Source organism: Capra hircus, chromosome 5, assembly GCF_001704415.2.
Source record: "Capra hircus breed San Clemente chromosome 5, ASM170441v1, whole genome shotgun sequence".
Lineage (NCBI taxonomy): Eukaryota > Metazoa > Chordata > Mammalia > Artiodactyla > Bovidae > Capra > Capra hircus.
The window spans coordinates 90,039,827-90,052,754 of NC_030812.1; the positions used below are offsets into that span (position 1 = coordinate 90,039,827).

The 12,928-nt window shown below is 39.5% G+C and overlaps 1 protein-coding gene across 1 annotated transcript in view; it reads right to left on the reverse strand.

Annotated features, from left to right (window-relative positions):
• PIK3C2G (phosphatidylinositol-4-phosphate 3-kinase catalytic subunit type 2 gamma) overlaps positions 1-12,928 on the reverse strand; it is a 470,847-nt gene that overhangs the window by 127,029 nt on the left and 330,890 nt on the right. The window contains exon 25 of the mRNA XM_018048420.1: positions 6,263-6,419. Coding sequence (XP_017903909.1) covers positions 6,263-6,419 — 157 coding nt within the window. The remainder of the gene's footprint in view (positions 1-6,262; positions 6,420-12,928) is intronic.

The window sequence follows — 12,928 nt, forward strand, 5'->3', positions numbered from 1 at the left end:
AGATCTGATAGATAGAGTGCCTGATGAACTATGGAATGAGGTTCGTGACATTGTACAGGAGACAGGGATCAAGACCATCTCCATGGAAAAGAAACACAAAAAAGCAAAATGGCTGTCTGGGGAGGCCTTACAAATAGCTGTGAAAAGAAGAGAAGTGAAAAGCAAAGGAGAAAAGGAAAGATATAAGCATCTGAATGCAGAGTTCCAAAGAATAGCAAGAAGAGATAAGAAAATTTCTTCAGTGATCAATGCAAAGAAATAGAGGAAAAGAACAGAATGAGAAACACTAGAGATCTCTTCAAGAAAATTAGAGATACCAAGGGAACATTTCATGCAAATATGGGCTCAATAAAGGACAGAAATGGTATGGACCTAACAGAAGCAGAAGATATTAGACGAGGCGGCAAGAATACACAGAAGAACTGTACAAAAAAGATCTTCATGACCAAGATAATCATGATGGTGTGATCACTCACCTAGAGCCAGACATCCTGGAATGTGAGGTCAAGTTGGCCTTAGAAAGCATCACTACGAACAAAGCTAGTGGAGGTGATGGAATTCCAGTTGAGCTATTTCAAATCTTGAAAGATGATGCTGTGAAAGTGCTGCACTCAATATGCCAGCAAATTTGGAAAACTCAGCAGTGGCCACAGGACTGGAGAAGGTCAGTTTTGATTCCAATCCCAAAGAAAGGCAATGCTAAAGAATGCTCAAACTACCGCACAATTGCACTCATCTCATATGCTAGTAAAGTAATGCTCAAAATTCTCCAAGCCAGGCTTCAGCAATATGTGAACTGTGAACTTCCTGATGTTCAAGCTGGTTTTAGAAAAGGCAAAGGAACCAGAGATCAAATGGCCAACATATGCTAGATCATGGAAAAAGCAAGATAGTTCCAGAAAAACATCTATTTCTGCTTTATTGACTATGTCAAAGCCTTTGACTGTGTGGGTCACAATAAACTGTGGAAAATTCTGAAAGAGATGGGAATACCAGACCACCTGACCTGCCTCTTGAGAAATCTGTATGCAGGTCAGGAAGCAGCAGTTAGAACTGGACATGGAACAACAGACTGGTTCCAAATAGGAAAAGGAGTACGTCAAGGCTGTATATTGTCACCCTGCTTATTTAACTTCTGTGCAGAGTACATTATGAGAAACGCTGGGCTGGAAGAAATACAAGCTGGAATCAAGATTGCTGGGAGAAATATCAATAACCTCAGATATGTAGAACACCAGTCTTATGGCAGAAAGTGAAGAGGAACAAAAAAGCCTCTTGATGAAAGTGAAAGTGGAGAGTGAAAAAGTTGGCTTAAAGCTCAACATTGAGAAAACGAAGATCATGGCATCTGGTCCCATCACTTCATGGGAAATAGATGGGGAAACAGTGTCAGACTTCATTTTTTTGGGCTCCAAAATCACTGCAGATGGTGACTGCAGCCATGAAATTAAAAGACGCTTGCTCCTTGGAAGAAAAGTTATGACCAACCTAGACAGCATATTCAAAAGCACACATTACTTTGCTGACTAAGGTTCGCCTAGTCAAGGCTATGGTTTTTCCTGCGGTCATATATGGATCTGAGAGTTGAACTGTGAAGAAGGCTGAGCACTGAAGAATTGATGCGTTTGAACTGTGGTGTTGGAGAAGACTCTTGAGAGTCCCTTGGACTGCAAGGAGATCCAACCAGTCCATTCTGAAGGAGATCAGCCCTGGGATTTCTTTGGAAGGAATGATGCTAAAGCTGAAGCTCCAGTCCTTTGGCCACCTCATGCGAAGAGTTGACTCATTGGAAAAGACTTTGATGCTGGGAGAGATTGGGGGTAGGAGGAGAAGGGGACGACAGAGGGTGAGATGGCTGGACGGCATCACTGACTCAATGGACGTGAGTCTGAGTGAACTCCGGGAGTTGGTGATGGACAGGGAGGCCTGGTGTGCTGCGATTCATGGGGTCGCAAAGAGTCGGACATGACTGAGCAACTGAACTGAACTGATAAACTCCATGTGGACAGAAATTCTGTTCATCCCTTTACAGGTATATCTCCAAAGCCTAGCACACTGACGTAGATGCAGCCAATCTTCAACAAATATTTATTGAGGGATAGAATAAACAACTAAATGCTGTAAAATATCTTCTGTAAATGTAAATTTGGTCTTTATTTTATAAGAAGCTCTACCAGAGAAGATATGGTCTTGAAACCTTTACTGATGCTTTGTTTATCTACAGAACCCCATAAGAAAGAAATGTGAAGAGCAGAGAATCAGAGGTAAGTAATCAGAAACAGAGATATAACATCGCTCTTTTACACATGTGTGCAGGGTCACAAAAGAGCCAGAGACGACTTAATGACTAAATAACAACAACGTTCATTTGTCTAATTGGTCCATTTCCCAGGTGAGGCTCAGTGGTAAAGAATCTGCCTGCCAATGCAGGAGACATGGGTTCGATCCCTGGGTCAGGAAGATCCCCCTGGAGCAGGAAATGGAAACCCACTCCAGTATTCTTCCCTGTAAAATTCCATGAACAAAGGAGCTTGGCACCAGGGCTCCCGTGCATGGGGTCGCAGAGTCGAACACGACTGAGCACGCACTCACACACTAACTGGCCCACATTGCATCTGATCTCGGTTTCAGTTTCTGTAAAAGTCTAAGTCTAAGATTATAAGATTAATCTGAATTAGTATCATTCACTGCCAACTTTTCTTCCTTAGCCTAAAAGTCACACTTGAATAATTAAAACAGGGAATTTTTTTGTAAATACTATTTACCAGAATCCTTCAATGTCTGATTTTAATGTTATTTTATGAAAAATTATTTGACTACTTGAATAAAATATCACGTATCTACTTCTTTAGATGAAATAACATTGTATATAGTCTTTAATGACTATTTAATATTTTATGACACACATGCTAAAAGTTTTCTTTTAAGTGGAAATGTTTATTAAACAAAAGAAGAAAGCCCACCAATACCTTTTAGAATCCTTTTTTTCTTCAAAACTCTGTTCTTTCACATTATTTTAACATGCTTGTCATTCAGCATAATTTTACTGTCAGCTAAGAAACAGTATAAAATGATATTTGTCCTTTTCTGCTTTGGGTTTATTTTTAAAATGTCTGTGACTGGTGGAAGCCGTTGTTAGAATATGGTACTCACTCTTAGGAGGCAGTTACTTATAGCATTTTAGACATTTAGAAAGGCTGGGTACCTAATTTGCTTGTGTACATGAATTTTGTCTTCCTTCAGTTCAGTTCAGTTCAGTTCAGTTGCTCAGTTGTGTCCGACTCTTTGCGACCCCATGAATCACAGCACGCCAGGCCTCCCTGTCCATCACCAACTCCTGGAGTTCACTCAAGAGTTGCATCCATCGAGTCAGTGATGCCATCCAGCCATCTCATCCTCGGTCATTCCCTTCTCCTCCTGCCCCCAATCCCTCCCAGCATCAAAGTCTTCTCCAATGAGTCAACTCTTCGCATGAGGTGGCCAAAGTACTGGAGTTTCAGCTTTAGCATCATTCCTTCCAAAGAAATCCCTGGGTTGATCTCCTTTAGAATGGACTGGTTGGCTTCCTTATTAAATTGAAAATTTTAAGACTGACAAGATATCATATGTTAATCTTTTCTCTACAGTTTCTGGCATATAGTAAGTACTCAAGGGTTTATGGATTCATGAGCTAGACCCCATTAGAGTGCAAACGTTGATATCATCTGGATATTTACTATGAAATGGAGTCAAAGTCATAGACTCAGTCCTTGGAGAGTCCTACCTGTGCCTTGAATACAATGAACTATAAACCATCTAATGATTATAATATGATCTAATATAATTGGGAGATAGAGTAAAATTCTACCAGTATGAATCACTGGCTATTACTGGAAAGTCAGTTTGACTCTGGAGATGGACAGAACTGTATATATCCAGTTTACATGTGAAGTAACCAAAATGTCTTTCTATATGAAGGACTACCTGTTTATAGAATATTTAGAAATTCATATTTTGAAGACAGAGAAGAAAGAAGTAAGGTCCATATGTTGTTTGAAAAGTGAAACAAGAATCAAAATCCAATCTTCACTGCAAGACGGTCAGCATTTATTTAGTACTATGCAATAGAACTTTTTTGCTATGATGGAAATAGTTTATATTTGTGTTGCCCAATATAATACCACTAGCTGGATGTGGCTGGTGAGTGAAATGTGAAATTTCAAATGAAATGTGGTTAGTGAGACTAAGGAGCTGAATTTTAAATTTCATTCAATGCTAATTAAATTTAAATAACCAAGTGATTAGGGGATACTGTATGGACAATGCTCTTATACAAGGATATAACAAGGATCTAGTGTAATAATTGGATCCTACTATAGGACAGGTACTGTGCTGTTTATATTAATTATCTAATAGGGCTATTATGAAATGTAAATAAATTAGTACACATAAGGCACTTAGCATAAAGGCTTATGTAAAATATTAAGCATTAGGTCACTTATTTATCAGTCCTACAAGGTAGATGCTATTACCTTTATTTAATAGATGAGGAAACAAGAGTCTGACTGGAGTCAGTAACATATGCTGAGGAATATAGCCAGTAAGAGGCCAACTTAGAATTCAAACCCAGGAATTCAAAGCTACCGTTAACAGCATCTAGTAGAACTGTCATCTGATGGCAATAAACCAGTTTTTAAAAACTTATTCATTTTTAACTGAAGGATGGGGAAACAATGGAAACAGTAAGACTTTGTTTTTCTGGGCTCCAAAATCACTGTAGATGGTGACTGCAGCCATGAAATTAAAAGATGCTTGCTCTTTGGAAGAAAAACTATGACCAACCTTGACAGCTTATTAAAAAGCAGCGACATTATTTTGCCAACAAAGGTCCTTCTAGTCAAAGCTATGGTTTTTCCAGTAGTCATGTATGGGTGTGAGAGTTGGACTATAAAGAAAGCTGAGCAATGAAGAATTGATGCTTTTGAACTGTGGTGTTGGAGCAGACTCTTGAGAGTCCCCTGGACTGCAAGGAGATCCAACCAGTCAATTCTAAAGGAAATCAGTCCTGAATATTCATTGGAAGGACTGATGCTGAAGCTGAAACTCCAATACTTTGGCCACCTGATGCAGAGAGCCAATTCATTAGGAAAGACACTGATGCTGGGAAAAATTGAAGGTGGGAGGAGAAGGGGATGACAGAGGATGAGATGGCTGGATGGCATCACTGACTCAATGCACATGAGTTTGAGCGAGCTCCGGGAGTTGGTGGTGGACAGGGAAACCTGGCGTGCTGCAGTCAGAATTGAAAGATAATTGCTTTACAGAATTTTGTAGCTTTTTGCAAAACTTCAACATGAATCAGTCACAGGTGTACATATATCCCCTCCCTTTTGAACCTTCCACCCATCTCTCTCTCCATCCCACCCCTCTAGGTTGATACAGAGCCCTGTTTGAGTTTCCTGAGACACATAGAAAATTCCCGTTGGCTATCTATTTTACACATGGTAATGTAAGTTTCCATGTTACTCTCTCCATACAGCTCACTCTAAACCAGTTATTTTGATCATTGTACTGATTTCAACACCATGCTGATTTACAAAAGATGTATGTATCTCCTACAGTTTGCTGCAGTTATTAGCGTGTATGTATGTGCCCATAGGAATCACCACATTTACCTTCCAGGAGATATTTCTATGAGATCCCTCTCCTCTCACCTTGACATTTTGTTGGTCCACTGGACAGTGGAATGAAACATTAAAAATTCCTCTGTTGGCCAACAGAGAGCACCCAGGACTATGATGCATAGACTCAAATGTGCTACTCTAGAGTTGAGTTGCTAGCAAGTCATCTCACATTTTTGACTCTCAGTTTCTTCTGGAAAATAAGCAAGTGATCAAAGGGATTGGGAGGGAAACCACGAAAAATCCTTGCTTGTTCTACAGAATTGGGTTGCCATAATGTGAAAATGAGATAGTATTTTAAAAATACTTTTGAAAAAATCCTAAAGCACTGTGCAACTCATATAATATTCTAAATTACTGAAATAATCCCTGAATATATCAATATTATTGTGAAGAGAAAGGTTTGAGACAATGACTGTGAATTAATGTTATGAACTGTTAAGAAATGTATTGGAAAGATGTACAATGGTACTTTTAGTTTGTTCATTCCATTCCATTTTGAATAGCTCTTTGGGGAACTCCAAACCATTAGCCAAGATAGACGACTGAAAGACAGAAACAAGTGAAGCTTATTATTTCTGTTAATTCCCCAAGGGACTTACCATTTCTAGCAGGTTCAAGAGCAGCCGGCTGTGTCTTCTGACAATATTATAAGCTCGACAGCAAAGCTCCACAAAATCTTGAAAATGCTGTGGGTTTTTCCCACCCTCTGTAATAAAGTACTCCATCTCTGAAGTAAAAATAAAAGGGGCTCGGTCTCTATAAGCAAAAAAAAAAAAAAAAAAAAAAAAAAAAAGAAAAGCAAGAACAATCATAAGCAGGAAGAGAAATTGTTGGAAGAGACAAATTAGGCAGTTACAACAACTTATTTCCATTTGAAATTTTTTTTGTTATTTTTCTCTCCGCTCTAATGGATGAACTTCATTGTAGGATGGTTAGAGAAGCTTGCTAATTATAGGCTTTGAATAATGTATCTGAGCTGTAACAGAGAAGGAAGGATAAGTTATTTTACAAAGTTGACCTACACTGTCTCAAATAGTAATTTCAAGTTATTTTTGATGTGACTATTATCCATTAAAGTTAATATAGGGAATGTGATTTTACAGAAAATATATTTATTGCTAAAGTATGAAATGATAGAACAGATCATGTTTTTAACCTCATGGTACTTTTCTCTTTTTCTTTTTTTTAATGGTCTTCCCTGGTGGCTCAGATGGTAAAGAATCTGCCTGCAATGAGAGAAACTCAGGGTCGATCCCTGGATTGGGAAGTTACCCTGGAGAAGGAAGTGAAGTCTCTCAGTCGTGTCCGACTCTTTGTGACCCCATGGACTGTAGCCCCCTAGGCTCCTCCATCCATGGAATTTTCTAGGCAAGAGTACTGGAGTGGGTTGCTATTTCCTTCTCTAGGGGATCTTCCCAACCTAGGGATTGAACCTGGGTTTCCTGAATTGTGGACAGATGCTTTACCATCTGAGCCACCAGGGAATCCCAAGGGAATGGCAACCCACTCCAGTATTCCTGCCTGGAAAATTCCACAAACAGAGGAGGCTGGCAGGCTACAGTCTTTGAGAAGACTGAGGGATTAACACTTTCTTTCACTTTCAACAAATTGAGGAGCATTATTTACAACAGCCAAGATATGGAAGCAACCTAAGTGTCCATCAATATACAAATGGATAAAGGAGATGTGATATACATATATGTACACACACATATATATGTATATATATGTATATTTTTATGATATATATATATAATGAAATGTTATTCAGCCATAAAAAAGAATGAAATCTTGCCATTTTCAACAACATGGATGTATCTAGAAGGCATCATCCTAAATGAAATGAGTCACAGAAAGACACGTACTATATGATTTCATTCACATGTAGATTCTAAAAAACAGACACAACAAAACATAAACAGACTCATAGAATCAGAGAACAAGCTGGGGTTGCCAGAGGGGAGAGAGATGGAGGAATTAGTGAAATAGGTAGAGGAGACTAAGAGTTAGAAACTTCCTGTTATAAAATACATAAGTCAGAGGGGCATAGTGTACAGCATAGGGACATAATGTACAGCATAGGGAATATAGTCAAAATAATACTGTAATAACTTTGTATGGACACAGATGGTAACTGGACTTATTGTGCTGATCATTTTGTAATGCAGAAAAAATATTGAATCACTGTGTTCTACAGCTAAAATGAATGATGGTATTGTAAGTCAGCTATAGTTCAGAAAGAAAAAAGCTAAGATATGCATGACAAATTCTTTCAGAAGGTAACCTGTGAAAAACACAGATGTTACCAATTCATTGTGATATGCCTAGTAAGGGAAAAAGTAATTTCATTTCAGTCACTCAATTGTGTCCGACTCTTTGCGTCCCCATGAATCGCAGCACGCCAGGCCTCTCTGCCATCACCAACTCCCGGAGTTCACTCAGATTCATGTCCATCAAGTCAGTGATGCCCTCCAGCCATCTCATCCTCTGTCGTCCCCTTCTTCTCCTGCTCCCAATCCCTCCCAGCATCAGAGTCTTTTCCAATGAGGCAACTGTTAGCATGAGGTGGCCAAAGTACTGGAGTTTCAGCTTTAGCATCATCCCTTCCAAAGAAATCCCAGGGCTGATCTCCTTCAGAATGGACTGGTTGGATCTCCTTGCAGTCCAAGGGACTCTCTAGAGTCTTCTCCAGCACCACAGTTCAAAAGCATCAATTCTTCAGCGCTCTGCCTTCTTCACAGTTCAACTCTCACATCCATACATGACTACTGGAAAAACCATAGCCTTGACTAGATGGACCTAAGTCGGCAAAGTAATGTCTCTGGTTTTGAATATGCTATCTAGGTTGGTCATAACTTTTCTTCCAAGGAGTAAGCGTCTTTTAATTTCATGGCTGCAGTCACCATCTGCAGTGATTTTGGAGCCTAAAACAATAAAGTCAGCCACTGTTTCCACTGTTTCCCCATCTATTTTCCATGAAGTGATGGGACCAGATGTCATGATCTTTGTTTTCTGAATGTTGAGTTTTAAGCCAACTTTTTACTCTCCTCTTTCATTCTCATCAAAAGGCTCTTTAGTTCCTCTTCACTTTTTGCCACAAGGGTGGTGTCATCTGCATATCTGAGGTTATTCATATTTCTCCTGGTACTCTTGAGTCCAGCTTGTGTTTCTTCCAGTCCAGCATTTCTCATGATGTACTCTGCATATAAGTTAAATAAGCAGGGTGACAATATACAGCCTTGATGTACTCCTTTTCCTATTTGGAACCAGTCTGTTGTTCCATGTCCAGGTAGCTATTTCATTTTATACTAGGTACAATACAAGTATTGGTCAGAAAGGAGGAAATATGACCAGACACTGTTAGTATGTGGTTGTGAAAAATTGGACATGACTTGGTGACTCAACAACAATACCTAGCTCTTAGAATTGCTGTGAGGACTAAGAACATATACACAAAGGCCAGACACAGAGAGAGCTACACATCTGTGAATGGATGTAAGAGGTTCATGCAGAGGGCACAGATTGTAGCCTTGCCAGCTAGGCAAGGCTATTCAGCGACTTACTAGTTTTGCAACCCTGAACAAGTCACTTGGCCTCTGAGTGGCTAAATCTCTTCCTCTGTAAAATGGGAATAAGAGCACTTGACTCCTTGGATAGTTGAGAGGATTAAATGAGTAAAAGTACTTAAAACATAGCCTGGCATATAGTAAACACTCACTAATTTTGAATACTGTTCTTAGTCTCCATACGAATAAAATTATTATTGGATCTAAACCTGCTGCTGCTGCTGCTAAGTCGCGTCAGTCGTGTCCGACTCTGTGCAACCCCATAGATGGCAGCCCACCAGGCTCTCCCGTCCCTGGGATTCTCCAGGCAAGAACACTGGAGTGGGTTGCTATTTCCTTCTCCAATGCAGGAAAGTGAAAAGTGAAAGTGAAGTTGCTCAGTTGTGTCCGACTCTTAGCGACCGCATGGACTGCAGCCCACCAGGCTCCTCTGTCCATGGGATTTTCCAGGCAAGAGTACTGGAGTGGGGTGCCATTGCCTTCTCCAGGAGCTAAACCTAGCCATAGCTAAATCTCTCTTTCTCTTCAGAAATTCTATGTGTGAGATCCCATCTATCCTTAAATGTTTAATTTACTTCCAGCTTCTCCCTGTGATTTCTTTGGCTGCATAAGCCCTTAAGTGGACATTTGAATTTGGTAGCATTTTTTATAAATCATTAACCATGGGGTCATCACTACAGGTAACATTTCAGTGAGTTTTAGCAAAATCTTAGACTTCTATAATCAGAAAAAAACTTAATTTTATATATAAAAGTCTTCTAATTATTTTTCTTACTCTCTATAGTATATTGGCTGTATTGAGTGAAGTTTTTGAAATAATTTTGAAAGAGTCTCAAAGTTTACAACTTTCTGGAATTTTATTTTTCAGTGTGATAGATATGCTTTTTTCACTGATAGAGAAAAATATGTCTGACCAAACTGATTTCTCTTGGAAAATTTTTTAGTTATGCTTAACTTCCTGTGATAACATATTTCAAATATGTAAAAGAAACATATACAAATTAGAGAAAATATATAAACTAAAAGAAAGAACTGAAAGTGAACTGAAAGATGAACTCCCCAAGTTGGTAGGTACCCAGTATGTTACTGGAGATCAGCAGAGAAATAACTTCAAAAGAATGGAGGAACAGAGCCAAAGCAAAAACAACACCCAGTTGTGGATGTGACTGGTGATAGAAGCAAGATCCGATGCTATAAAGAGCAATACTGCATACGAACCTGGAATGTTAGGTCCATGAATTAAGGCAAATTGGAAGTGGTCAAACAAGAGATGGCAAGAGTGAACCTCGACATTCTAGGAATCAGCGAACTAAGATGGACTGGAACGGGTGAATTCAACTCAGATGACCATTATATCTATTACTGTGGGTAGGAATCCCTTAGAAGAAATGGAGTAGCTATCAAGGTCAACAAAAGAGTCCGAAAGGCAGTACTTGGATGCAATCTCAAAAACGACAGAATGATCTCTGTTCATTTCCAAGGCAAACCATTCAATATCATGGTAAACAAAGTCTATGCCCCGACCAGTAATACTGAAGAAGCAAGTTGAACGGTTCTAGGAAGACCTACCAGACCTTTTAGAACTAACACTCAAAAAAGATGTCCTTTTCATTATAGGGGACTGGAATGCAAAAGTAGGAAGTCAAGAAACACCTGGAGTAACAGGCAAATTTGGCCTTGGAGTACAGAATGAAGTAGGGCAAAGGCTAATAGAGTTTTGCCAAGAAAATGCACTGGTCATAGCAAACACCCTCTTCCAACAACACAAGAGAAGACTCTACATATGAACATCACCAGATGGTCAATACCGAAATCAGACTGATTATATTCTTTGCAGCCAAAGATGAAGAAGCTCTATACAGTCAGCAAAAACAAGACTGGGAGCTGACTGTGGCTCAGATCATGAACTCCTTATTGCCAAATTCAGACTGAAATTGAAGAAAGTAGGGAAAACCACTAGACCATTCAGGTATGACCTAAATCAAATCGCTTATGATTATACAGTGGAAGTGACAAACAAATTCAAGGGATTAGATCTGATAGACAGAGTGCCTGATGAACTATGGATGGAGGTTCAGGACATTGTGCAGGAGGCAGTGATCAAAAACATGCTCAAGAAAAAGAAATGCAAAAAGGCAAAATGGTTGTCCAAGGAGGCCTTACAAATAGCTGAGAAAAGAGGCGAAACGTGAAGGAGAAAAGGAAAGGTATATCTATTTGAATGCAGAGTTCCAAAGAATAGCAAGAAGAGATGAGAAAGCCTACCTCAGTGATCAATGCAAAAAAATAGAGGAAAATAATAGAATGGCAGAGACTAGAGATCTCTTCAAGAAAATTAGAGATACCAAGGGAACATTTCATGCAAAGATGGGCTCAATAAAGGATAAAAAGGGTATGGGCCTGCCAGAAGCAGAAGATATTAAGAAGAGGTGGCAAGAATACATAGGAGAACTGTACAAAAAATATCTTCATCACCCAGATAATAACGATGGTGTGATCACTCACCTAGAGCCAGGCTTCATGCAATGTGAAGTCAAGTGGGCCTTAGGAAGCATCACTATGAGCAAAGCTAGTGGAGGTGATGGAATTCCAGTTGAGCTATTTCAAATCCTGGAAGATGATGCTGTGACAGTGCTGCACTCAATCTGCCAGCAAATTTGGAAAACTCAGCAGTGTCCCCAGGACTGGAAAAGGCCAGTTTTCATTCCAGTCCCAAAGAAAGGCAAGGGCAAAGAATGCACAAAATACCACACAATTGCACTCATGTCACACGGTAGCAAACTAATGTACAAAATTCTCCAAGTCTTCAACAGTATGTGAATCGTGAACTTCCTTATGTTCAAGCTGGTTTTAGGAAAGGCCGAGCAACCAGAGATCAAATTGCCAATACCTGTTGGATCATCGAAAAAGCAAGAGAGATCCAGAAAAACATCTACTTCTGTTTTATTGACTATGCCAAAGCCTTTGACTGTGTGGACCACAACAAACTGGAAAATTCTTGGAGATGGGAATACCAGACTACCTGACCTGCCTCCTGAGAAATCTGTATGCAGGTCATGAAGCATCAGTTAGTACTGGACATGGAACAACAGACTGCCTCCAAATAAGGAAAAGAGTACGTCAAGGCTGTATATTGTTACCCTGTTTATTTAACATATATGCAGAGTCCATCATGAGAAACACTGGGCTGGATAAAGCACAAGCTGGAATCAAGATTGCTGGGAGAAATATCAATAACCTCAGCTATGTAGATGACACCACCCTTATGGCAGAAAGTGAAGAACTAAAAAGCCTCTTGATGAAAGTGAAAGAGGAGAGTGAAAAAGTTGGCTCAATACTCAACATGCAGAAAATTAACATCATGGCATCTGATACCATCATATCATGGCAAATGGATGAGGAAATCATGGAAACAGTGACAGACTTTTTCTTATTGGGCTCCAAATTCATTGCAGATGGTGACAGCAGCCATGAAATTAAAAGACGCTTGCTCCTTGGTAGAAAAGTTATGACCAACCTAGACAGCATATAAAAAAGCAGAGACATCACTTTGCCAACAAAGGTCTGTCTAGGTAAAGCTATGGTTTTTCCAGTAGTCATGTATGGATGTAAGAGTTGGACTATAAAGAAAGCTAAGCACCGAAGAATTGATGCTTTTGAACTGCGGTGTTGGAAAAGACTCTTGAGAGTCCCTTGGAC